Consider the following 27,000-nt stretch of genomic DNA (forward strand, 5'->3'; position numbering starts at 1 on the left):
CGCGTCCCAGCTCGGTGGGCGGGGCTATCGCGTCACTGGGCCCACCCGGAAGTGTCCGCGGCTCAGGGGAGGGGGTGGGCCGCGCTTGGAGAATAGCCGCCGCCGTTGCCGCCGCCCTCCCCCCCCCTCCCCTCCCCCCACAGCGCCGCCATGAGCTTCCTCGTGGACTCCGGCATTATGGTCACGTCGCAGGTGCGCCCCCTTCTCCCTCCCCGGCTGGCGGGGCGGGGCTTGGAGCGGCGGCGGGGAAATGGGGGGAGCGCGGGAACTGGGGAGACCCGGACTGGTGGCGCCTGGGGAGGGCAGCCTTCGCCTCTAATTAGTCCTTAGTACTAATTAGTCACTAACTAGCAGCCTTTTTGGACCAGGATCCATTTGGAAGCATCGACGGCCAGTCCCAACCTAGTGCCTTTCACTCCTGACCCAGTGCTCCCTGTCCCCCAGTGTGTGGGGTAGGGGGCCCTAAGCAGCCCCTTGCAGGCCGGCGCTGTGGCTGCTGGCAAGGGGAAAGCTGTGGTTTCCCACGTTTTTCTCCCTTTTAAAGTTTGGTCAGGACCCTGTTGTATATTCTTGCGATCCAAAATCAGCGGTCAGGTCTGACTCACTGGCCCTTGCTCCCAGGCCTTCCCTAGAGCTGTGATACTGGCAGTGCCATTTCCAGTCCAAAGCACGAGCACTTCCCACCCAAGAAAGGCAGCAGTGGTTCTGCACCCAGTCATGGCTGTAGGGTGCTGCTTGTGCCCTTCCCTGCACGGCAGGAAGCATGGGCAGAGGGAGGGTGCTTCTGCCTCTGCAGGAGCCTGCCTGCCTTCCCTCTCCTGCTGTGTTGTGTACAAGCGGGACGCTGGCGGCCCTTGACCTGCTGCAGGGTCAGGTTCTGTGGCAGGGTTTGGTTTTGTTTAGCATAGAGGTTATGTACAGCTTTTCAACCTCCAGGTAAGACCGATGTAGAAGGCGGTCATCCTCAGGTGCCAGGGATTGCTGATGGGCAACGCAGAGTTTAGAGTAGGGGTCGGCAATGTTTTTGGACAGACAGCCAAAAACACCTGCAAACTTGGCTTGTAAGGTGTTTTATTGTGTCAGGGCAGATGGTGTGGGAGCTCAAGGGGCTCAATCCTTGTTGTGGCAGTGCAGCCCCTGCCCCTTCCCTGCCATCTGCCCCAAGGTGCATGTGCCAAGCAAAATGCAGTCACGTGCGACACTCTGGCACCCATGCCAGGGGTTGCTTAGCCTTGGTTTATCTGGTGGTTGTATGGGATGGTTTGGGTAGGGCTGATCCTGCCTTGGGCAGGGGGTTGGACTACAGCAATGTTTCTTAGCCCCATGGGTCATGACCCAACAGCAGGTTGCAAGAGTATATGAAAGGGTCATGAGCAAACTTTAAAAATGGATTGTCCTTTAAAGGAGAAAAATGTGGGAAACTGCTGGTTTTCCCTTGCCAGCTGCCAGAGCTCCAGCCTGCAAAGGGCTGCTTGGTGCCCCTCATCTCCCACACACCCACCCATGGCCCCATGCACAGTGGGACTGAGGGCAGGGGGCAGCAGGTTGGGAGTGAGGGGCACAGGCAGGGCCAGGGGGCTGTTTTCTACTTAAACTACTTACTGGGTGGGGACTGGCCATTGATGTTTACAAATGGGTCCTGGTACAAAGAAGGTTGAGAACTGCTGCACTAGATGACCTCCGGAGATGCCTCCCAGCCTGACCGCTTTGTGACTGTGACCCCCTGTTCTTACTGCTTCATGGTTCTAGGCCCCTGTGGCTGGGAGCCCCCTCTGCAGGTGCCCCCTGGCCACACGTGCAGTTAACGGTGTGATAGGAACCAGGTGCAAAGGTCTTCCCCCTAATTTGGGGAATAACCTTGTGGCTTATTCCTTGTTCTGTTTTGTGTCTTTCTTTCCTTGTTTTGATTGTGTTGCATGAACAAATGGCCAGGTAACCACTTAAGACACAATCTGCTGGTAGACCAGGTTGGCAATAGGCAAATGTAGAGTTTTGATGATGGATTTATCCGGGATGGGTTGGATAAGGATGATCCCGCTGCACACAGGGGGGTTGGACTAAATGGCCTCTGGAGGTCTGTTCCAGCCCTCCTGCTCAGTGACTCAAAGTATAACATGTGCCAGGGGCCTTGGATTCAACAGGCTTCCTTCCGCCCCGGCCACCTTCTGGAGTGTGGTCTCCCTGATGGCTGTCTGGCTGCCTTTGGACTGCGTCATGGCACCGAGTCAGGCTTTTGTGTGGGCACCCCCCCGTTCTTTGCCTCTGATGAGTTGGTATTCTCTGCTTTTTGAATTCAGCCTCACTTCTCATATTGATCACCTACTCTGGAGGAAGTATCTCCCTGCCATTTGTTTTCTGATTGCATGCCTTGCATCAGGACTGTCCAACCTTGGAGTGGTTGGGGGCTGTATGTTGGTCAGGCCATAAGCTGTGCAGTGCTGTGTAGTGAGTGCCTTTGCACCACACTGTGCCTCCACTGCACTGTGTGGCAGGCATGACCCTGCAGTACCATGTCAGTGACCCAGTGCTACATTGCATAGGGTCCCTGGGGTCCCCTGAGTTGCCCACCTACAGACTTCCTTTTCCTTGCTGTGCTGCCGCACCCCAAGGGTGGAAGCAGGAGGCCAAAACTCCAGTGGCAATAGCGAAGATGTGGCCCACAGACCACCAGTTGGACAGCTCCTCCTTTCATCATTACTTCCTTCTCTTCGTTTGTGCTGGAGGCTTTGTGTCTTCCCATCATCTTCAGGGGCATCAGGTTGGTTAATTAAATTACTCTGTGTCTTTCTGCCAAATTATTACTCTTGCCTTTCTTCCCATCCTTGATTTGTCAGAGTTGCTTGTGGTCTTTTATATTGTAACCTCCTTGGATTGTATGTCCTCTTGTGTGTCTGCAGTTTTGGGGATATTAAATTAATACTAATCTTTTCTGTCAGATGACAGACTTGCACTTCTAGTTTATAGCTCTTGTTTCCTTCAGCTGCTCTTTACTAGCCTTAGAGTTGGAATCATTTTATGCAGATCGCACTCCCTCATTGTGCTTTCTTGACGAATGGCCTGAACCTAAATCTGGTGGTCATAAGTGTTGCCATTTTTACCCTTTTGCTATCAATTGCTTTTGAATTGCTCCCTTCCCCAGTTTCTCTGGCTGCTATCATTCCTGTCATCATTCAGACTTTTTGCTTTTTTTTTTTCCTCCCCAAGGCAAAACTGTTTGATCTTCCTTAACCCAGATTTTGGGCTTGATCTTCCTGTCTGTAAATCTCATCCTTCTATATCCAGAGTAGTGAGAGAAATTGTCCTCGCCATGGCTATGTTTCTACTGCTTTAGTTTCCTCTGTGTTCGTCCCTAAAGTTCACGTCCTTCTACATCTTGTGTCCAGAATGCTCACCTTTTCACATGCTCTCAGAATGACACAATTGGTGCTATCCTCTCTTACCTCCATTGATTTCTTGCCTCATTTCTCACATCAAAGCATTGTTTTTAAAAGAAATTTCTATGCTCTGTTTTTATTTAGTGTCTCTTAACTTGTATTCTTCCTTTTTTTTTAGTTTGATAGTTTCTGGGAGGTGGCTGTAGGTCTCTGGATAAAGTAGGAACTGGGGTCAGGCCTCCTTATTGTTACAAAATTTCTGAAACTAATTTTTTTAGCTAAGTCACCTTAACTCAGTTTCTCTGAATTTGCTTATCTCTAAAATTGGTATGATACTTGATCTGCTTCCTGTAAGGGTACTTGAGGCTGTGCTAAGGTTTATTTTTAAAGGATTTTGAATCACTGGTGATGGGTGTTTTCTGAGACAAAATGTTATTGGCTTACCCTGTGGGTCTAGTTTTTCCCTTGTAACTTTCTTAAGGACTTGCTTTTGCTTGTTTTGCCATGACTCTTCTGGAACGCCCTTTTTTACCTTCAAAACCACTTTTCACCTTAAATGCATTTAACTTAGTTGCTCTTGCTAAAGCATTTTGAGGAAGTGCATTAAGGCTAAGGGGACCAAAATCTTGGATACAGGGAGTGAAATCTTGGGATGTCTGTTAGAAACTCTGAAATTGATGGCAACTAAGCAGTTTCATGGCCCCTGTGACTGCAAGGTTTGCAAATGCTAGGCATGTTCAAGGCATTGCCTGGCACTAATGTGGGACCAGTTTTTTCAGATTCAGAAGGAAAGACTGATTTCGAGGAGTCCTTGGGATGCTGGGATCCAGCCCTGAAATGTGGAAGGAACTATGTTACCAGTTCTGCAGGTGGAACTGTGTTGGTTTGGAATGGGGAAAGATTATATCCCGTAACTGATGTAGTATATTGCCTACTTAACCTTGCTGTCTTGCATTATTAGGAGTGAAGTAAGGCAGCATATGCTGTCAGCTGCTTTTCATCTCACTTTATCCTCTCATTCTTTCCATAGTAATGTCATCTTGGACCTCCCTGGAGAAACTGCTTTGAGAACAAGCTCTGTTCTTTCTGTGCTTTTTCCCTTTTCTTTTTCTTTTACAGATGTGGTGTGCCCCAGAAGCGTTTGGGCTTCCCATTTTGCACACTGCTTCCTAATGCCAACTCATTTGCATCTCTTTGTAGGTGCTCTTCTTTGGATTTGGGTGGCTGTTCTTCATGCGTCAGCTCTTCAAGGACTATGAGGTGAGGAGGGGGCCTTTCATTCAAACAGTCATTTGGCATATGGCAAAGTGATGCTGTTGCCTTTGAATCAAATGAGTAAAAGGTACTTTCAGGCACTTCCCCTTCCTTTGAGTTTTCAGTCTTTTTTTTGCTTTTACAGTTATACTTTCCAGTTATTTAAAAGGAACATTTTTCCTCCTCATTTGTGGTCTGAAAGGTCTGTTCAGACAAGAGGGAAAACTTGTGGTGATACAAGAGAGAACTGTGTAGGCTAGGGATGACTGGAGGGCAGGCCTAATGCAGACCTGCAGAATTTTATAGTTGCCTCCCACTGCTCTAGTGCAGAAATGGGGCCAGCTGAGACTGCAAGCAGTGCTCCATGTTTATCCAAGTTTATCTTTGCTGCATGCTGGAGTATGTGTTCCCCATAAACAGCCCTCTATATTACGCTGCAGTCAGCTCTTGTATGACATGGATGTAGGCTTCTAGTTCCTAACAGCTGCTGGTTGATCTTCGATTTTGGTAAGGGAAAGCACCCCACATCATAGACTCTGCTGACTAAGGCACCTCATGTTTTGTGTCTGATACGTACATGGACAGCAGCTTATGAGGATGGAAGTAACTCTTGTATCCTGTTTGCTCCATTGCAGGTACGGCAGTATGTTGTGCAGGTGGTCTTTTCTGTGACCTTTGCCTTCTCCTGTACCATGTTTGAGCTCATCATCTTTGAGATCTTGGGGGTGCTCAATAGCAGGTGAGTGTGAGAGCTGTCATGGCAAGTCTTCCTAAATATGGACATAGCCAGTGCTGGGTTCTCTAGGGGCTCTGGAACTAGTTTTGAGTTAATTATTGCTTCTCAAGGAAAGGACCGGTTTGGAAGGCAAAAACTACCTGGTTCCTATGTGATCTCTGCTCCTGGCAAACTCTGGGTCTTGAGGGCAAGTCTTTTACCTCCCTGCCTTAGTTTCTCTGTCTGTAAAATAGGGTTAATATTTGCACTGTTCCTTATGGAGTATTTTGAGGATTAATTCAGGTTATGTTAAATGATGTTAATGTTAACAGCTAAAGCGACAGTTGGAACATAAGAAAATTAGTCTGGAAGGGGTCTCCTGAGCCACTGGGTCCTGTCCCCCTCTTTTTCAATTAATAGTTTACCCAAGAAATCCCCAGAATTTCCAATTTAAATGCTCACATCTACCTACAAGACACAATACTGAAACACCCACAGAACCCTGCAATATGACAAATAAGAGGGCTACTACAAGGAGGAGGAGCTGCTCTATACATCATGATGGTTTATGCAGTGATAAGATGTTAAGTTAACAAAGGAGCAAAAATTATACTGCAATAAGATGATTGTATTCTATAAATCAATGGTACTTTGATTTCCCTTCATGCTTTTAAGCTTTTTAGATGAAGCAAGTCTTCCATATAAAGAGAACCTTCCATTAGGTTTACCTCAGAAAAGAATCCAAGAAGACACAAAATAGAGAAAAATAGTTTACTCCAGTGCTCCTATTTAACTTTTTATTCTTACTTACTGAGAAGAGAGTACTCCGAGAAATTTTAAGGCAGCACATTCAAACCTGATGAAAGGCAATGTTACTTCACATAATGAATTATTAACCTATAGATTTGCTGCCACTCGTATCAGAAGGACTATTCTCTTTATTGTGAATCATACACGGAGACATCAGTATATACAAGCGCATCTACAGTTTCAATACCCAGAAGAAAAATGACAGATGTTCTTACTAGTGCTTGTACTTTGGTTCAACAGTAAATGCAAAGACATTTTGCCTAAAGCTAGGTGAAATTTTTCAGTCAAACAATTTATGCATCAAACCCCACAATTTTAGGTCAACCAAAACAATGAATATATGGGGAACTAGGTATATAATTTCTGCAAAGGGAGTTGGGGGGGAACGAACAAAACTTAGAATGTAATTTAAACTTTTTAAAATGCATCTATATTTAATTAGAAAAAACAGCCCATCTGAAAATGAATATTTGGTCAGCATAGCATCAAATTTAGGTTTGGGTCAACCTGCATATTTTTTCCTGATTCTTTTTTTGTTTCAGTTGGTGAACCAGAAAGCAAGTATTTGCTTGGCTCTAATTTTGCCTTCTTGCACAATTAAGTGCATTCTGGAGTTAATGGTGTTGCCATTATGGGCACGGTATGTGATTCGAAAGCCTGTTGCTCTCCTTCATTTAGGTACATAGGAAGGGATTTGTGTTCTTGAGGTCTCCAGCAAGATATAGCCAGGGCTGTCCTGGGTTTTAGTCCAGGGGTTCTCAACCAGCGTACTGCAAGCTCCTTCCGGGGTGTTGCAACATGGGTGCTGCCACAGCCAGGATAATCTTGCTACAGAGGCAGATCAAGAAGTAGCTGCTGCTCTTCCTGCAGTTCTTCCAGTCTAAGCCCCCAAGCTCTTCCTGGAATCAGAGAGCACTGGTCATGTGGTAACATGCACCCCTCTGTTCCTGGGAGGAGCATGCAGGGTCAGACTGGGAAAGACTGTGGTAAGAACATGCGCTCTGGCTGCAGCTCTTTGCACTGCCCATTCAGAGGTGTCTTGCTGTGTTGGAGCTGCCATTTGCATTGCACAGCCAGAGGAGCTGGATGTTGGCACACCTGGGGCAGCAGATAAGACCACGCTCCTTCCTCCCAAACACAGACCTCAGCGGCATGAGGAATTTTTCCCAGAACACAAAAGTCATGAGTTATCTCTGCTCTTTCCCGCTTTAGGTTTATCATAAAACCCTAATATAGGTAAGGAGCATGAGGTAATACCCTGTTGAGAACCACTGAGATAAGCAGAGGCATCTCAAAAGTGGTTTTCAACCAGGGGTGCTGCCAAATTCAAGAAGTTGTGGAGGGTACTGCACTTAGGCAGGCTGAAAACCATTGTCTTAAGCCAGTATTATTCAGCTGCATGGCTTAGTCACAAGGGGTAGCTGGTGCTGTATCTTAACTTTAAGAGGAGTCCTTTGCATTTCAAGTAGGCACTGAGTAATCTTTTTGTTCCTTTCAGCTCCCGGTATTTTCACTGGAAACTGAATCTCTATGTGATTTTGCTCCTCCTGGTCTTCATGGTGCCTTTTTACATTGGGTATTTTGTTGTGAGCAATATCCGACTTTGTGAGTATGCAGTCTCATGATGGCAAGCTTGCACAGTTTGTGGGCAGACTTTGAAAGATATTACCCTCTCCTGCTCTGACAGTGTTCCTGTCTGGGGAACTCCTCTTTGCCTGTCTCTATGAAGATCCTCAGGGCATCCAGCATATTGCAGTGTATTTCTTATAGAAATAAAATATAAATAAATATATATCCAAGCTTAGTAAATTCCAGCCCTTTTCATAAGAGCTACAGTAAAATCCCTGTTATCTGGCATTTAACTAGCTGGAATACTCTGTTAACTGGAATTTCTGGCCGGCTGGACGCAGGAGAAAGCTTGCATGTGGTGGCTACTGCCACAGTGTACGGCCACTGCCCCCCCCCCCTTCTGCTCCACCAGCTGGACACTGAGGGGGGTGTGGGAAACTTGCATCTTCTGTGTGGGCTACCCTGTGCTGCCACTGCTCTGCTACACTGAGTGCTGCTCCGCAGTGCACTCTGCAGCTGCCGCTGCTCTGCATTCAGCTGCTGCCATCTCTGTACTCCATGTCTGGCCACCACCACCCCCCACACTTCCTGGCTCTGCGTCCAGCCAGAAACCCCTGTGCTTCAGGTAACTGGCATTTTTAGATTACCGGCACCTTCCGTTCCCCACTTGTGCTGGGTAATAGGGATTTTACTGTAATTATTTATTGCTCCCTGCTTGATTTTAGCCACTGCTCTTCCAATTATTTCTACTGCACCCAAACTATAAATCCTTTCTTTTTCCCCTCCTAACCACATTTCCTGTTCTTTCCTCCTCTGTTCATTTGCTAGATTTTTAGTTTTCTTTCTAAGTCTGACTAGTAGAGAGAGCGCACCAAATTCAAGTCTTGACATCCCCTGTGGATTTGCAAACCCTTTGTAAGGAGGTTGGGAGATTATTCTTCTCTTCCATATGTTGTTTTTCTTCATGTTCCTTCCCTTTCTCTTAGAGGTAACTTAGAGATATCTGGTGCCTGGTGATAGCCTTATTAGGATTTTACAACTGTTTGAAGTAAACCATAAACCCTTAGAGCCCAAAGTGGGACAACAAATGAGACACAGAAGCCTAGTAAACTAGTTGTTGCCTTTTTTTTCCCACCATGTCCAGATGAGGCCTCAGGCTGATGCCTCTTGTTATCTGGTTCCTTTTCCGTATGCTCATTCTTCCCCAGCCCTAGTTGCTGCTGATTGCTATCCATTATATTGCAGCTTGAGGGTAGAAGTAGCCTATTAAATATACTGACTAGGGACAAATATGAAATCCCTGGCAGGGGGCATTGTCTGTTGTGTGTTGACTTGGGCTTCATACAGACATTTGGTTTCTCTTGGGAGAGCCACTGCTGTCCCTGGAGAAATCACAAGCGTACAGATGCTCAGATTTTTTTTTTGCCCAGAGTAGCAATGGCTGCTCCAAGAGAAACCTAACTTGGGCATAATCAGAGATAAATAAACTTGCTCTCTCAGGAGAGTTTCATCTTTTGGGAGTGCAAATACCTGTACATGCTGTGGCTTCTCCCGAAGACAACATAGTCCTCAGGAAAACCCCCTGCATAAAGCCCCGGTAGACAGTGTTGCTCACTGGACTCTGCTGCTCCTTCACTGCTCCAGTCTGTCACCAAGCAGACAAGAGGAGCATGCGGTGCATGCTGAAATGTGTGCATAGGGCTGCACAATGTCAGCACTGCAAGCTCTTTAGTCTTCAGGCCTCAGCATTCAAATGTCTATACATGTGCTCCTGGGTAAGTTTCTATACCAGGAGATCAAACCTAGGAGAATTCTTCCAGGTTATTTGTATTTGTCTATGCAGCCTTAGTCTCACTTCTCAGGACCGATATCATTTTCCTTCCTTTCCACCATAGAAATCCTTGAGATTGGTTAGTTTTTAGCGAGCACCACTCTTTGCTGGCTGCACCCTTACAACACAATTGGTGTTTGTACCGTCCTTAATGCTTCCTTTCTGTGTTTTCTTATTTTACCTCTCCTGTCTTCCATCTCCCTTCATGTCCTCTTTACCTTCTGAATTTTGATCTGCTCAATTAATTCCTTGCATTCCTTGTCATATTTCTTTGGAATTGTCAGTTGTAATGGTGCTAGGATTTCTACACCGCCTTCCTCACTGATGGGCTTGAGTATTCCCTCTACCTACTGTCTCATACAAGCTAGATTGCTTAATTCTTAGGGGGAAATTATCTTTATTTAAAAGTATTATTTTTAATTAGCAGAACACTTGTGATGGTTAGCACTCAAGACAAGTATTCTGTACAGTCGTACGTGTTTGGTCACATACAGGCATGCAGCGATCCTGCTGGTTGTCACATTTCTTTCCTGGTTTTCCATATGAGTTTATAAATAGGGTTGGGGTCCTTGAACCCTCTGTCCTGGCATCCCAGCCTCTGCAGCAGAGGGCTATTGCTGCATTCCTTTAGTTCCCTCAGGTATATGGCCCACTCCCTTTTAGCATGCTGTTGTCCTGTCCCTAGGGAGAAGTGATTGGAAGGTAGAACTGGGGCTTTGCTCTTTCTCTGCACTGGTTAGAAAACTGAGTGGGGACATTGCTTCTCCTCATGCCCTGTAGTAGCATGTGACGTCCTAGGGTGTGGGTTTTACATTCCCCGTGGAACAGCCCCTTCTGCTAGTGCCTTACTGCATGCCATGTCTGGTAGGTGATAAGCCCTTTGGAATTAGCCAGGGTTCTTAGAACTTAAAGCCCTAGAAGTATCTGGGTTAGGTGGCTCCACTTTTGACCACTTGTATGCAATAGTTTGGGACCAATGTAGTGATTTGACTGCCCTGAATGAAGCTTAGGCAGGGAAACTTCTTAATAATGGTTGCTTTTTTTTTTCCTTCTCTCCCCTTTTTCTCAGTGCACAGAAAGAGGCTGTTCTTTGCTTGTCTCGTTTGGTTGACATTCATGTATTTCTTCTGGAAACTGGGAGATCCATTTCCTATCCTCAGTCCGAAACACGGTGAGCTTCATGCACATGCTGCTTTCGCCTCCTTGGTGGATATACTGCTTCCTTGTTTACGCTATCTGGCTCATGCCAGCCTTGTGAACTGAACCGGTTTCAGTAGAGGGAGGAAGGGGGATCTGGAATCCAGAAGAACTTAACGTATTTCTTCCAGTTTTTAAGGCACTGGAAGGGTGTGGGGGTATTTTCCAGAACTCAGACAGCTGAATCTGATCCAAGGGGACCCCTACTTTCACTCTTTTGAAAAGTATTACTTAAAGGAAACCCAAAGAGGAGCGGAAAATGACAGAATCAGTGACTCCAGTTGACCAGTCTGAACCAAATTCCTGAAATTTGTTCTGTGCTATCACGTTATTCTCCAGCTCCCCTTGAAACTGCAGAGAATTCTGTGCATTGAGGTAACTGCAGAATCAGGATTTAAAGGCTTAATTGATCAATCTTTCCTGTGTGGGTCTTCTCAGATTGGAAATAAGAAGGGAGAAATTTACAGGCTTGTCTGATGCCTTGACTATTGACAGATGTTATTTTTAATTCCCAAGCATTTTTATTCTTCTGAGCAGTTATCACCACTGAAAGTTCACTCATCAATGAAGTGTTTCCTCCCTCCCCTGGGATGGAATACAACAGGGGATTAGTAACAGAACAACACTGCACACAGCTAGAGAGGCTGGAGGAGAGTGCTGAGTATCCATCAGAAGCTGCAGAGAGTTCTTGAGCTGGCAGATTAACTACCCTGGTGGGATTTGGCCAGAGTCCTGGGGCTAATCCTCTTTAACTTTGTGCAAAGTGCCAGACAACCTTTGTCATCTGCAGGTGTCTGGTACCTCATTATTTTTTACATTTCTTACATGGGCACGCTTCTGGCAGCATGGTGCCCTTTCCATGCCAGGGGCCTCTTGGCTTGAGAGATTCCCGAGAGAAGAGCGCCCCCTGCTGAATTAGCACATTTTGTACATTTACATTCATTTCTCATTAAAACTCCTATTGCTGCCATGCTCACTTTATAAAATGAGCACTTTCTGCAATCTCCCCCTGATTACAAGAGAGGGAAGCCACAAAGACTTAGAAACCCTGCTTTAAATGTCATTGAAACAGCCTGTGCATTTTAAATGCTGGTACCTGCTAGCACGTCAGGCAGGAAGCCAGCGTGCTGTTGTCCAGCTTGTAGCTGGTGTAAACTTCTGTGTAGCTGTGCATGACTCTGTGGTCCCAGTCTCCTTTTGTTAAGCCTCTCGGCCTTGTTTTATCATTTATTCCCCTTCCCTGAAGCATGAAATGTGGTCTGGCTCTCAGCCACCTCAGCTTCACACTCACATAAACTCCAAATAGGCTGTGTGGCAGCTGCTCTATATTTGGTTCTACACCCCAGAAGAGTCACTTGCATTTAGATGTGCATGGCACAGGGTCCCAGGAAAGCTTGGGCTGAATGGAGGACAGGAAAGGGCAAATGTAACTTAATCAGGACATCTGTCCTTGGTATGGTAGCAACCCTAGTTGTAATGCAAGCCCTACTTAATGCTTTATTACACTGAAGACACACTTTGTAGTATGAATTTAATGCTAATGCAAAATGCCACTTTGATAGCAGGCCAATAACTTTTGTTCATTCCCTATATGGATAGACGTAGCAGCAGCATACACTGCTTCTCTCATGCCACAACCCTACTGTCCTGCAAGGGTGTGTTACATAGGATATGAAGGGATTGCTTCTGGACATAACAGGGTAGTTCTAGGGCATTGCAACACCCTGGGAAGGAGCTTGCAGCACCCTAGATGAGAACCACTGCACTAAAACCCAGGACAGCCCTGGTTGTATTTTGGTGGAGACCTCAAGAACACAAATCCCTTTCTATGGTTTAGTTAGTTTATGGTGCCTTTGCTGAGAGTAACTGCACTGGTGCTGTGTGTGCTAGTTGTGGCAGTGGGTTTTGTATAAGGGACGTATCGGACAGGAAATGTAATAAGACCAAAGAGCACTGCTGAGACCCCACTGTGGGCCAGAAGGGCAGTGGGGGAGCCCCTTCCCAGTCTTCTGGGGGTCCCTTCTTAGCTCAGGTTTCCTGACTGGTTTTTAAGCCTTAGAGTTCACATGCCTCCCTGAGTTTCATTCCTTTCCTTCCTTCCCCATCTGCTGCCTGCACTTGCTTCTAATTGCCTTCAGCACCTGGACTGTGAAGGCCATTAGCTCTGATAAGTAATTGAGTGAATGAGCATGTTCCATTGTGAGGACACTGATGTCTTGAACAGGACAGGAAAAGCAGATGGTTACTGATATTGTCTCCTCTCTCTCAGGGATCCTGTCCATAGAGCAGCTCATCAGCCGGGTGGGCGTAATTGGAGTGACACTCATGGCTCTGCTGTCGGGGTTTGGTGCTGTCAACTGTCCGTACACTTACATGTCCTATTTTCTCAGGTAAGAGCAGCCTCATGGAATTTTTTCTGTACTTTCCTTCTTGAGATTTGCCCTTCAGGTTCCCCTTTAGGCTTGGCCTTGGTGCCTTTCCTTTCCCTAGCCACTCAAGCACACTGCCCTTAGCTCTCCTAGTGCACTGCAGGACCCCTTCCATCACAGGTATGTGCTCTGCTTGCATGGGTCTTTCAGATCCTGTTTGTTTCTCCCAATTAATTCTCTGCATCCTTCCCATTCTCCCTGGAATAAACTACCATGGCTAATGGAGTGCTGCATGCCTCTTGCAGGAATGTTACAGATGCAGATATTCTTGCACTGGAGCGCCGTCTTCTTCAAACCATGGATATGATCATCAGCAAAAAAAAGAGGTGAGGAGAATGCTGCAGAGGAAAGATGTTTTAGCTCACAGGTTTACATCTTGTGCAGATAAAATCAACTTGGTGCCATCAAGCTTTTAGCTGTCTGACGTACATTCCTGGTCAGCAACAAAAATGATTAGAGGCCTGGGAAACATGACTTATGAGGAAAGGCTGAAAGAACTAGGGCTGTTTAGTCTGGGGAAGAGAAAACTTAGTGGAGCCGGGGGGCGTTTAATAATAATCTTCAAGTACAAAGAAGGGCAATTACAAAGTGGATGGAGATAGACTTTTCTCTGGGGCCATGGGGCAGAGGACTTGGATCTATGGCTTCAAACTGCAGCAGAGGAATGTTAGGATAGAGATGAGGAGGAACTTTCTGACTATGAGGGTGGTCAAGCATTGGAACAGGTTACCTAGGGAAGCTGTGGACTCTTCATCTCTGGAAATTTTCAAGAATAGGTTGGACAGACACTTGACTAAGATGGTTTTGTCCAGGTTGACCCTACCTTGAGCAGGGGGCTGGACTAGATAGTTTCTAGGGTCGGAAGGGACCTGAGCAGGTCATCAAGTCCGACCCCCTGCCATGGCAGGAAAGAGTACTGGGGTCAAATGACCCCAGCAAGATGTTCATCTAACCTCCTCTTAAACACCCCCAGGGTAGAAGTCTGTACCACTTCTCTTGGAAGTTGGTTCCAGACCCTAGCCGCCCTGACTATGAAGTAGCGCCTCCTGATATCTAACCTAAACCTACCCTCTGCCAGCTTGTGACCATTATTCCTGGTCACTCCTGGCGGTGCTCGGGGGAACAGGGACTCCCCCAGTGCCTGCTGATCCCCCCTGACTAGTTTATAACAGGCCACAAGATCTCCCCTCAGCTTTCTCTTGTGGAGGCTGAACAGGTTCAGGTCCCGTAGCCTCTCCTCATAGGGTCTGCCCTGCTGTCCCCTGATCATGCAAGTGGCCCTCCTCTGGACCCTCTCCATGCTGTCGACATCCCTCTTGAAGTGTGGCGCCCAGAACTGGACGCAATACTTCAGCTGTGGCCTGACCAGTGCCGCATAGAGGGGGAGGATCACCTCCTTGGACCTGCTCAAGATGCATCTGTGGATGCATGCCGAGGTGCGGTTGGCCTTCCTTACTGCCTCTCCACACTGCCAGTCCATGTTCATCTTGGAGTCAGTGATGACCCCCAGATCCCTTTCCACCTCCGTGCTGACAAGAGGGGAGTTCCCTAACCTGTAGGTATGGTGCCGGTTGTTCCTCCTGAGGTGCATCACGGGATCCCTTCCAGCTCTACTGTTGTGCGCTTCTATGAAGCGTTGGAAGTAGTTGTATAACTGACTGAGAGTTCTTGAAACAATTGACCTTACCAGGTTGGAAATGTTTATTTCATTGTTGCATTGGTTCAGTGGCCTGATAGCATGATCTGTTTTGTTCTGTCATGGAGGTTTATGCCCTAAACAGTCTCTGTTTCCTCTGAAGTGGCACTGAATAAATTGCTGCTATTTTGCAGTTTGGCTTGCATGAAATACATGGTTAGCTTCAGCCTGTTGTCTAATGACCGAGCATCTGTATCCTCTAAAACCACTACAACTGGACCTTTCATTAGCAGTTTCAACCGTGTAACTGCTCCTTTGATACTGAGCTCTCTTCTGTCCTCTAGATGTTTTGTTTCCTGGCCAAAGTTGCGGCATGTTGACAGGCCAGTGTAGGGAAAGTTTTACTATTGTCTGGGGCCAGGTCTCAGTCTGGAAAGCTCTGCTGGTATAACCAGCAAAGTTTACTGCACTGACAAGAGTACTCCTAGTGTGACTACAGCTTAAATTGACAAGACTGCTTTTGTTGGCATAGCTTGTTCCATGCCCTCTGAGCACAATTAGGCTACAAGAGCAGAAGCATGATATATCTGTATCTCCACCAAGGGTTTTGTCTGGCACAGTTTTGCAGCTCACAGATTATACCTCCTTGCAGCCCTGACCAGCCCTACTATGCCAGCAACAGTTTATAGTGTAGGCTTGGCTGTATTCTCACTGTAGATCATCAAGGACTTGATCTGCAGTATGATCTGTAGCCCTCTAGTGCTATTTGGCACTAGTATTACACAGCAAAGAGATGGAAGCAAACCCCTGAATATGGCTCCGGGTGCATGGATGCCATAACACGTCTGCTGTAGGACAACTTTTAGTTTATGTATCTTCTTTAATTGTTCCCCTTCAGATACTTATTTAGATTTTACATGCCAAAGTGGGTAGGAGAAAGACAAGTTTAAAGTCTTAGCTAATGAGCAAAATGATATAGCAAGTAGTAAGCAGTGAGGGACTCTTTCAAGCCCAAGGTGACTTCGTAGGGGCCCACAGTTTTATAAGATGGTTGCTAGCTGTCTGCACACTACAGAAGTGAAGTCTGTGGGTTATAGTGCTCAGTGGTTTGTTGTGACCTACAGTGTAAGTCACCTCAGGTCTCTGAGGGGCATGTAGTTAGGATTAAGGTATGGGAATCATTGGGACTTGAATCTGCCAGGTCTTGCCTATCTTCCAGTAGCCAAACAGCACCCAGAGGGTTTAGCATGTTTCCCATGCTATTAAGAAATGGCATCTATTATGTGTTAAACACCTGGGGATTGCATTCAACTATATCCTTTCATGTAAAATGCTGCAGACTCTTAGCAATTTGGAAAGCTATCTTGGGAGCTCAAGTTTTGTTTTTCCCTGACAAAAGCATTGGATCACTTGGACACAAATGTGCAGATAAAGGTAGAGCTTCAACTGCAGACTTCTGCCCATCAACACTGCACTCAGATTTACAGAAGTGGGAAAGAAATGAGTGATGTTTTTCTTTGTATGGCTACCATTACAATCCTGTCAGCTGCTTGATTGCCACCTTTCAGAATTATTGGTGGAAACCCAAGTCTTCCTGATGGCCCCTCAGGCTTATCAGGCGATGTGGTGGTGGGAAGTGATTTATTTTTCCTTTTGCTAGACATGACATTTCCTGTTTTTCCTCTCTTAGCAGCACTCATACCCAGCCTCTTCCTCCTCAGTGGTAGAGAAGCATTGAAAATAGTTTTCCCACTAGTTTTTTCATGGGAATTGTTCTCCTACATTTTGCTTATTTTCCTGTGTGCAGTAAAGCAAAGGCTGAACCAGTCTCAGCTTCTTAGCATGGTAGAAGTTTTTTGCAGTTATATGCAGATGCACAGTATTGGAAGCCTTGGGTTTGAAATGTCTAGACTCTCTAAAACAATATTATCAAATCTGCGTAGGATCAGATCAACCATTCTTCTATCTAGACAATACATTCAGCCCCATACAATTTTTGTTTGGGATCTTCAGTATGAGGTCTTCGATTCTTGAGTTCCTGGCTGGTTTGTGTATGCATATTAAATATACCGGTACTTCTTAAAAGTGCCATGCAATTTCATAAAATTGTAGCAAATTAGGGTTGGAAGGGACCTCAGGAGGTCATCTAGTCCAACCCCCTGCTCAAAGCAGGACCATCCCCAACTAGATCATCCCAGCCAAGGCTTTGTCCAGCCAGGCCTTAAACACCTCTGAAGATGGATATTCCACCAGCTCTCTGGGTAACCTGTTCCAGTGCTTTACCTTCCTATTGACAAAATTCTTCCTAATATTTAACCTAAACTTCCCTTGCTGGAACTTGAGACCCATTGCTCCTTGGTCTATCATCTGCCATCACTGAGAACAGTCCAGCTCCATCCTCTTTGGACCCCCCTTCAGGTAGTTGAAGGCTGCTCTTAAATCCCCTCTCAGTCTTCTCTTCTCTGGACTAAATAACCCCAGTTCCCTCAGCCTCTCCTCATAAGTCATGTGCCCCAGCCCCCTAACCATTTTCCTTGCCCTCTGCTGGGCTCTCCAATTTGTCCACATCCTGTCTGTGGGGGGGCCCAAATTTGGACACAGTTTCAGGCCATATCTACTCCTGCTGTCCTTACTGTTGTTTATTTGGCTGTTTGCTGCACTTTGTCCTAGAAATAACTGCAGCACTGTCTTGCGTGCAGGTGATAAGGTGTTTGGCAATCTTTAAGGATAAAATAGGGCTGTAAATAGGGACTACGATTCTGCGGGGGTGGGGAGCAAGGTTAAAAAAGCTATTCTTGTTGGAGTGGGGATACATTGGGAGGGATTAAACAGCGATAAGTTCTCTGTTATTGGAAGTCCGTGGCTGTTGCTCCTCCTCTGGAGTGCTGGGGTCACAAAGGTCAGTATTTTGAGTTGGGAATGAAGGGTGATTTTGATTACATTGTTTATCAATGGTCTTGGAGAGGGCTGGATGCCAAATGTGGCTATGCTGCCTGCAGATAACAAAAAGGGGCCCCATAAGCACAGTTGAATGGCGGGTTGCATCAACAGTACCATGAATAGGTCTCGGCTTAGGGGTGGATAAGTAGTTCGCACGTTTCAGTGGAGAGAGGTGTGAAGCAATGAGGCTGGAGACAACAACGTTTGTAGGGATTATAACACAGCATAGATGGGGACATGAGGGATAATGCACAGCAGCTATGTTTGCATTTGAACCAGTTTTTGAGGTCGTGCAGGTGGTCGAAGGCAACAAAGCTTCCAGTTCTGTATCGCCATGATGAGAGCCTGCTTCATTAAAGCTGGTCACCCAGCCCAGTAAAGACTGAGTACCAAAGAGTACTGCTATGCATCATCCAGTTGTGACAGCACTGGGGAGGGGGCGCTGGTCCGATGACAGAGAAGCGTATTGTGGGAGAGCAGGATGTGACAAGCCTTGTGGTCTTCCTTGGGATTGTGAAGCAGTTGAGTCACAGGATTAGGGGGAGCTTATGGGAGAAGGGAGGCTGGTAGGCCACGTGGCTGAAAACACATGTGACTCTGTAGCTGCATTTAAATCCATTTTGTAATTTTTAAAGAGAGGTCAAAATAATGCGTTGTTTGACAAGTGAACAGAGTAGCAGCTGGTTTGACAAGGTAGGGTGTAGGGTTGACAAGGTAGGGTGTAGGGTTTCTCTTATGGAACAGGATTGGTGGTTCCACTTCAGCAGGGGTATCAGTCTGTGATGAATGAGTTTCATGGCATCCTTTAGTGAGGACTTGAATTCTCTCTCTTTTCAGGATAGCAGTGGCCCACAGGACCATGTTCCAGAGAGGGGAAGTGCACAATAAGCCCACTGGCTTCTGGGGCATGATCAAGAGTGTTACAACATCTGCCCCAGGCAGTGAGAGTATCCTTCCTCTGTGTGCTGGTGCCAGACTGTTGGGCTGCAGCAAAGTGCCCTCCTGAGATGAAAGGAAATGTGAATAGGAAAAAACAGATGTGGAGGCTGGTGCATTACCCACCATACAGCACTTCACAAATCACAGGCCCCCATATATGCTCTGCCCCAGGGAGCTTGCGCAGTGTGAGATGCCTGCTCAGGTATGTGCAGGCCTGGGGAAATAGTTGAATGACAACAGGATAGGAAGGGTTCCTGCAGGGAGGAAGGAGAAAGGGACCTTGGTCAATGGTTAGAGCTGTAGAGAGGCAGTAATTTCTGCCAAACTACCTAGACGGCTTTAAAGTGTCCAGTGTTAATAATACTTCAGTGGAGAGGCAAGGAGCTTTACTTAGAGCCCTGTGGGTATGGTTCTGTAGCCACGTGAAGGCCAGAGGGATGGGGAGTAGGGAAGCGATCCAATCTGTAACCCTCAGCAGGAGTCCTGTAGGTGGAGGAGATGGGAAAGTGGCATAAGGGAGTTCAGGGGGTGTGAATGTTGTAAGAACAAAGCAGTTCATTTTTGGGGGAGACCCAGTTCCATTTTTTCATGGCTGTCCCTCCATTTGCAATGCAGATCCCCTTTCAAAGGAGTTGTATTACCTAGCTATGCTGTAGCAGAGGGCGCTCAGATACTGGTTTCATACTAGGTGTTTTTCACATGGTATAAGGAAAGATTGTGTCTCTGCAGGGAGCAGAGCAATGGAGGGAGCCTCAGAAATGTGTGTTAAACTATAGGAGTTCCTACCCTTGACTTGCATGATTTGCCAGATCTGTCCCTTATCCAGCAGGAAGTGGATGCTTTGGAAGAGCTGAGTCGGCAGCTTTTTCTGGAAACTGCTGACCTGCATGCAACAAAGGTATGGAGCAGGGAAACCATCCAGATGTCAGATACAAGCTGACAGAGATGACAGTTTGGGAGAGGAGAAATGGAATTAGGCAGGAGGAACTGAATTCATATTCTGTGGGCCAAGTTGAAAACTGCTGAAAGCTTGAAAACAAACAAACAAACCTAGGGAATTGGATTGCAGTGTTCCCCCAGCTCAAATTTGTCTTGGCTCCAGTATCCTGCCTTAAAAGGCAGTGATTTGAGCTTGTGCTAGGAGAGCAAAGAGGGGGAAGCTTAGGGGCTTTCCTGCAGTTCCTCTGTAAAGCCCTATCCTAGACTTCTTTTGCAGCCTGGTCTTTCACTATAGTGCAGCCTCTCCTGGCCTCTCACTGTACTTCAGGGCTGAGTTCTCAGATTCTTCCGAAGTTCATGCTGATTTGTAACGTGAGTTAATGCTGTAATTTAAGAAGGGGGCACAGTTTAGTGGCAATCAGAACTGTCAGTCTGGAGGACCTGTGTTTTCTCTCCAGCTCTGTCATTCCATTAGTAGTGTGGCACCTTTGGTAAGCCACTTACCCCTTCAGTGCCTTAATTTTCCCATTTGAAAGAGCAGACGCTATTTACTGGCCTCTCTCACATGAGTGTTTAGCTTTCTATATTAACATAAGGGTGATGGAAATTGTTGTGGAAGGACAAGGTAGTCGTGAGTATTATTGATGCTGGTTTAAAATGTATGAACAGAATTTCTTGTGATGAACATGGAACTATTATGTATTTTTCCCACTCTCCAGGAGAGAATAGAATACTCCAAAACTTTCCAGGGGAAATACTTTAATTTTCTGGGCTACTTTTTCTCCATCTATTGTGTCTGGAAAATCTTCATGGTATGTAAAAGTCTTATTTTGTTGTTTTTAGATACAGTTTACCTGGAGAGTTGTATCTCTCCTAGATTGTACTTTGCACACAGCTTTGGGCCTGCATCTTGAGAGTAGTCTTTCAGTTTTTCTTTCTGTTCCCTGCTTTTGGAGTCTGCAAATGGGATTGCTATCTGTGTGAGGTAGCTCTCTGCATGTATCTGACTCTATAGTGCATCAGAACAGCAAGGCCCATGCATTTTGTATGTTCTCATTTAACTTTATTTTAATCCCTGATAGTCCTATACAGCAGAAAATAAGGAAAAGATGTGCATGTATGTCTTACTCATAGCTGTGGTGTGTATGCCATGTTCTCTTGCAGTGATGCATATTTCTCTTTTTCAGGCAACCATCAATATTGTATTTGATCGAGTTGGGAAGACTGATCCAGTCACAAGAGGAATTGAGATCACTGTAAATTATCTAGGAATCCAGTTTGATGTGAGAGCCATTTAAATTCCTCATTCACTTAGTAATTCCTGTTTTATCCCTTACAACATAACCTGCTATTGAGTGAGTTGGAGTGGAGGGGAGGGCATGGGAATCAAGGGGGTTCTGGGTCACAGATCGTAGTCCCTTTTCAATTTTGAGGGTGGGAAAAGTAGTGGGAACTTTGCTTTTGGTACATTAATATATGAGCATAATTTTGTGATGGAAAGTGTGACCTTCATGTATTTCCTATTGAAGTACCTTTTACGACATGTTGACTCCCACCTGTCCCCATGCTAGAAATAGATGTAGTCTGTCTCTGTCCATAGAAGGCAGGGTAGATGTGCACCTTTATAGACTAACTAAATAAGATGTATAGGGCAAATCTACATGTTCATTAATGTGCTCCTGTTAAGATGCATTAAATTTAGTATCTCCATGGTGAGGTACTAGAAAAAGGTGCATTAGCTTATTTTAATATGCATTAGTGAAAGCACAGTTTTTTTGTTATGCTTTAATGCTCTTAAAATAGGCTAATGCGCATTAAAGCTCACCTATAGATGTGCCCATATCTGAGCACAAGTTTTCATGAACCCAAGTTCACTTCATCAGAGGGTGTGAAAGAACAGTGTAGAGCAGAGTAATCTTTACAGCATCTGATGAAATGAACCCAAGTTCATGAAAGCTTCTGACTGACTTCAGACTAACATGGCTAACTACCTCCCTCTGTCTAGCCATAGTCATCAGCCTGTCTTATAAGTGATAGGTAGGCAGATCATTTGCATAGAGTACAACTTTTAATCATGTTTCTAGCAAAGTTAATAATGAGGATTATCTGCCATTTATTTGCCCACAGAACAGGTCTAATGCAAGTTAGTGGATCACCACACTGCTCATCAAACTATTTCAGCCTTGACCTTGAGGGACAGCCTATAGGGGAAGCAGGGCAGTTCAGCTTCTATTCCTCCTTCTTTTCTTTACTGTCTCTGCTGAGACACTAACTGGGAACAGTTTTCTGATGTGCTTAGTGGTTCTCCAGGGACTGAACAGATGACACCACCATTTTTCATATTGACTAAAATACCATCTGCACTCTGTTCCACCTACCTGGGTTTGAAATGGAGCATAGGCCTAGAAGTGAAAGGCTATATTCTTTTACCAAAGGCCTGATCAACCAGTCTGTTCCCTACATGTGCATTTTTATGTAAGTTGTTACAAAGTCTTCCATATTTAGTTTGTTTTACAAATCTTTGAATTCTGTGCAGTATCTCCGTTCTCTTGTATTTAACTGAATGACTGTCTTCATACTATTTCCATAACTAGTCTCAAATTGTGCTCCATCCAAAGTTACTCAATTTTGTCAGGCATAATTCTATAACAGGTTTCAATTCTTTTGCTTCCCCAGGGGAAAGTATCACCTCTTCAAACGGGGTGACAAAGAATGCTGTGTTGCGTCCCCTTTGTATTGTGCTTTTTTGGTTAGTGTAGTTTGTAGTCAGTCTTATTTGTTGATGATTTTCTTTTACTGGACCAGGGAGACAGACTTCCTGTTTTCTTTGTCCTGGCTTCTCTCCCCTAGTCTGTCAATTGGGATGCTAGTGTTCTGACGCACTTTCTTAATGCAGTTGTTTCTATAGGTCCTCTCACTAACTGGCAGAGAGGACTTTCTTATACTGAGAACTGGGAGCCAGGCAGTCTGGATTTTATTTCTGGCCCTGCTGTTCAATTGTACAAGTTCCTCATTTCATTTTTCCCATTTGTGAAATGAGCCTGCCTGACAGGAGCTGTTGAGTCTAAATTAACTGCTTGCAGAGTATTTAAATAGCAGGTGCTGTAGAAGGGGCAGTTTCCTGATGTGTCAAAAGGGAGGAGAAGACACAGCATCCAATATTTTGAGTGATCATTTTAAGTGATGAGTCTGAGATGACAGGTCAGATTTTTTTTAGTCTACTTAGCATTACATAGCCCCAAATCAGTTGAAAACAGAGCTTCCTCTGACTTCAGTGCAGTCGCAAGTGAACTGCAGATCAGACCCTAAGGTTCCTAGTCAGACGTGTAGAAAATGAGAATCATAATTATCAGTTATCTGTAAAAAGCTCAGTATAAAGAACTTGACTGGCAGGACAGAGGCAGAGATGAAATCCTGTTAGTTCTCATGGGATAGCATTCAACTACCTTAAGATGAGACCTTCTTTGTCTTGCAGCCTTTTGTCGCATTGGCTACACACCTTCCAAATACTGCCATGGAAGCAGGGTTCCTGCAGACAGTGCCCTCCTTCATTACACAGCCCTGATTCATCCTTGGAGCAGTTCTTTATTGGGCACTGAAGAAGATAGTAATCCTGGGCAAAAAGCAGCATGCCTTCATGTAATTAGACAGTGTCATGTGGATGTGCATAAAGGATTTGGATTAAGGTTGCACAAGCATTTTCTATCTTTTGAGCACTTGGCTTTGCTAGTTTAATAATGCTGTCCCATCATAATAATGTGTGTGTGTGTGTGTCTGTCTGTCTTCCAGCAGCCTGGGTTTTTTAAAATAGCTAACTGAGGAAAAAAATGCATCTTTTAGATACCCACAAGAACTGTGCTCAACTCGAGCATTTACCATTTGAGGTAGGCAGCTGACTGGTGAGACTCAGTAGGAGGAATGTCAGTTCTGGAAGGTCCTTGTCAGAGGTAGGCTTTTCTCCTCCTCCCCAAAACTGTGGCAGTGCCTCATCCTGTTCCAGTCTTCTCTTTTTATAGCCCAGGCCCACTTATCCCAGGCTCATTCTCTTTACCTCATCTGTCTTGAAGTGCTTCAGCACGTGTGCACTGTGATTTCTGTGCCCCGCCCTCCTTCCCCAAGGCTAATAGCTAGGCCAAATGTAGGTGGATTTTTTGCAAGGACATCTAAAGGTACATCCTTGATGCACAGTTCTCCTGCTACCAAATTTTATATCTCTTGCTTCAAAGAATTGGGCACTGGTGCTTTCCTAAGAAAAGATGGTCAGAATTATTTTCACACAAGTAGAATAGTACATTTTCCCCTAACTTTACTGGAAAACAGCTAAACTGTTTTGGGTTGAGATTTAAAAGCAAAAATGAAACCAATAGCCCAGTACTATACATGCACAGGGACCAAGAATGGAAAATATCAGCCCAAACTCTTTGATTGGCGCAGTTAGAAACATATGCAAGATAGAGTTTCTGAGACTCTTTGGGCAACCTTAATGAGAGATGCTACCAAGACCACTCATAATATTAACAGTGTCTTCTGTAGGCTATAGCCAGAAGAGGGCAGTGGTTCATGTCGTTTTTGGGAACTGATGAAATCACTTCAGTGGCCTTGTCTCATATATTGCATTTGTCTACAAAGCAATCACATTTATATACGTGCGTATTGTGTGTGTTCTTGTGTTTACTTTTCTGTAAGGCACCACTTTGTGTTCACAATTACTTCATTCATGTAGGTTAGATCTGTGCATATACCATGTAGGTGTAATTGCACATGTTAAGTACAGGTGGGTACATTTGTGTGATACGAGTACGTGTAAGTACCTAAATCTGACTGCAGCAAGTGCCTGGATATGAGAATTGAGAGATCTTGTTGGCTGTACACCCGTGCATATTATATGCAGGGATAGCTCTAGGGATTTAACCATTTCCTGTTTTTGTTGCCACAGGTAAAATTCTGGTCACAGCACATTTCCTTTATCCTTGTTGGAATAATCATTGTCACCTCCATCAGGGGCTTATTGATCACACTTACAAAGGTACATCTGGCCAGAAGCTTGTCATGTAATTGTAGTCCATGAGACCTGTGTTTTTCTAACTTAGGGAAGGAGGACACACTGTAAACTTTCTAGACCTGTAGGACCTGTGATATCTATATATAGGGAGTGAACAAATAGGATCTGAAAAGGACTGGGATATTGGTCCTTGCTGGGAGTGGGTCTGGGGGGTAAAGTTCTCATAGAGATGAAACAAAGGCTAACTTTTTCTTAATAACATGGAAAAACTTAACAGAACCATCCATAGCCATTCCAGGCCCTGAACATGGTATAAGAGCCTCCTGTTTGCACAGAGCAATGCAAGAAATGTTAGGGTTCTAACTAGCAACTAATAAGTTTTTTATAGTCTGTTTTATCATGAGCATGTTCCTACATTGTCCATTGGTTGCTATAGCTTTAACCACCAGCTACCTGTGTGAATCACGTCTAGTGGTTATGGCCCTAATTGTTGCCAGGGGTTAAGTCTACATTCATCCCTAGTGTTACCTCTGAGAAGAGTGGGAGATGTTAAGAAAGGAAGTGTGATGTGGCAGGTGGGATTTGTTGGTCCAGCCTACGGACTGGTGTGTAGGGAGGGTCTGGATCGCTGCATCTAAATGACAGGGCATTTCTGTAGAACTGGCAGAGAATTAACTCTTTAGTACAGTGATAGGTAAATCATGTCTGCACACAGTGGGGAGGCTCAGCTATTCTACGCTTCAAATTGGACTGGGGTGAGGGGCTGGGCTAGAATCTATTCTGAGTGGCTTGAGTCTACACAAGCTGGCTGAACAACATTGGTAAATTGTTCAGTGAGATGTGCTTAAATGCTCAGCACTTGGCTGTTCTGCAGGTGGGGTCCTGCTCCTTTTAAAAAGTGTGTATAACCCCCCAGGAAGCATGGTATATGTTTCTTTCAGTGCTGGTTTCTAGCACTGATGGGGAAAGATTGGAATGTGTACTCCTTCCACATTCTGATGCGCGGGACCACAAACCTGCCCAGTGCCAAGAAACTATTTCCAGTTGCTTTTTTTCCTCTTTACAGTTCTTCTATGCCATCTCCAGCAGCAAGTCTTCCAATGTTATTGTTTTGCTGTTGGCACAGATCATGGTGAGTATGCAGACCAGCCAGCAAGCCTTTGCTACGTTGTCCCATCTCATCAAGAGCAGCCAGTTGTGAAATACTTAGCTGACCCATTTCCTGTGTCTTTTTTGCAGGGGATGTACTTTGTTTCTTCAGTGCTCCTGATCCGAATGAGCATGCCACTAGAGTACCGCACTATCATTACGGAAGTCTTGGGGGAGCTGCAGTTCAACTTCTATCACCGTTGGTTTGATGTCATATTCCTGGTTAGCGCCCTCTCCAGCATCCTCTTCCTCTACTTGGCACACAAGCAGGCCCCAGAGAAGCACATGGCACTCTGAGGCTGTACTGGTTTAACCCACTGTTCTGGTACCTCTCCTTTTGGCTGGCTGCAGCTCTGTAGTACCGACAGGTATAAGAGAAAAGAAGAGCAGCTCCTCTGTGCTCAGACAGTGTGACTGGCTCGTTGAACTTCCATGATTGTCTTTTTTCAGCTCTGTGGCTCATCCTGTGTGAGTGTCATGGCTTGAACATGCAGAAGAGACAGAGACAAGTAAAGGACAGCTGAGAGTCAAGGAATAGGACCCTCATGTGACAGTGACGCCTTATAGGACTTCAGGAGATATTGACTGAAGGGGAAACCTTTTACAATCAGGAATGGAATAAAATCTTCAAAGGGCACTGTGGAAACACAGTATGTTAAAATGAACCATTCTTAATCTGGTTTTGGAGGGTGGTGATTCTGGAGCCAAGTGTCTAAATCTGTGGAATTAAATCTGTTTTTTTGTAATACCTCACACTAGCACGTCAGTTGTTTTGTGTCACCCCGAAAGACTCTGCTAAGCATGGATCAGAGTGTGTTTCTGCCTGGCAGAAGGAGGGAGATAAGAGATTCCAGGGAGACATATTTCAGTAGTGTCCAGCTTCCTTTGGATTTGGATTCGTATCTTTGTTTTCTATCTAATGAATCTGAATCCAGGCCTCAGGTTTTTTTATCCTGTAATTTAAATGGAACCAGGGCTTTAGGTTACTGTTCACTCGAGTCAAAGATCACAACACCGCCTAGTTTGTTATATTATAAATTCAGTGTTCCCCACTGACCCATGGATTCTTCTACATCAGTCTACATCCCTTGTTGGCTTAATTCATTCACTAAAGTAAATTTAAGTCACATAATTTAAACTTGTAGCTTCCTGAAGGCCATCCTCCCAGGCTTTGTTCATTTTGAAGTTGTTCTGGGACATACATCATAGATGGCAG

The 27,000-nt window shown here is 45.3% G+C and overlaps 1 protein-coding gene across 4 annotated transcripts; it reads left to right on the forward strand.

The window, feature by feature from the left end:
• The first annotated feature begins 52 nt into the window (after nt 1–52).
• Nucleotides 53–26,537, forward strand: GPHRB (golgi pH regulator B). Of its 4 annotated transcripts, none has more exons than XM_090059582.1 (14): nt 53–192; nt 4,575–4,634; nt 5,264–5,367; nt 7,652–7,758; nt 10,623–10,724; nt 13,020–13,140; nt 13,425–13,505; nt 18,593–18,702; nt 19,504–19,592; nt 20,353–20,445; nt 20,821–20,916; nt 24,570–24,659; nt 25,702–25,767; nt 25,875–26,537. In XM_090059582.1, the coding sequence occupies exons 1-14, from the start codon at nt 151–153 to the stop codon at nt 26,079–26,081; spliced, it is 1,368 nt and encodes a 455-aa protein (XP_089915708.1). In that variant the 5' UTR covers nt 53–150; the 3' UTR covers nt 26,082–26,537. The 4 variants fall into 4 exon arrangements, 3 of the variants coding, with proteins under 3 accessions (XP_089915708.1, XP_089915717.1, XP_089915699.1); XR_016443778.1 differs by lacking the exons at nt 53–192; nt 25,875–26,537 and adding exons at nt 2,567–2,758; nt 23,109–23,319 and having other exon boundaries at nt 25,702–25,734; XM_090059573.1 differs by lacking the exon at nt 53–192 and adding an exon at nt 2,588–2,758.
• Nucleotides 26,538–27,000: the final 463 nt, after the last annotated feature.

The sequence above is a fragment of the Crocodylus siamensis genome, chromosome 1, assembly GCF_052110815.1.
Source record: "Crocodylus siamensis isolate JL-2025a chromosome 1, ASM5211081v1, whole genome shotgun sequence".
Taxonomy (NCBI): domain Eukaryota; kingdom Metazoa; phylum Chordata; order Crocodylia; family Crocodylidae; genus Crocodylus; species Crocodylus siamensis.

Excerpts from the sequence above, each read along its gene's own strand:
- GPHRB (XM_090059573.1), top strand. The coding sequence starts at position 2,651 with ATGTGGCCCACAGACCACCAGTTGGACAGCTCCTCCTTTCATCATTAC. Across the intron at positions 5,368-7,651 it reads TTGGGGGTGCTCAATAGCAG|CTCCCGGTATTTTCACTGGA; the intron begins GTGAGTGTGAGA and ends TGTTCCTTTCAG. Across the intron at positions 25,768-25,874 it reads TGCTGTTGGCACAGATCATG|GGGATGTACTTTGTTTCTTC; the intron begins GTGAGTATGCAG and ends TCTTTTTTGCAG.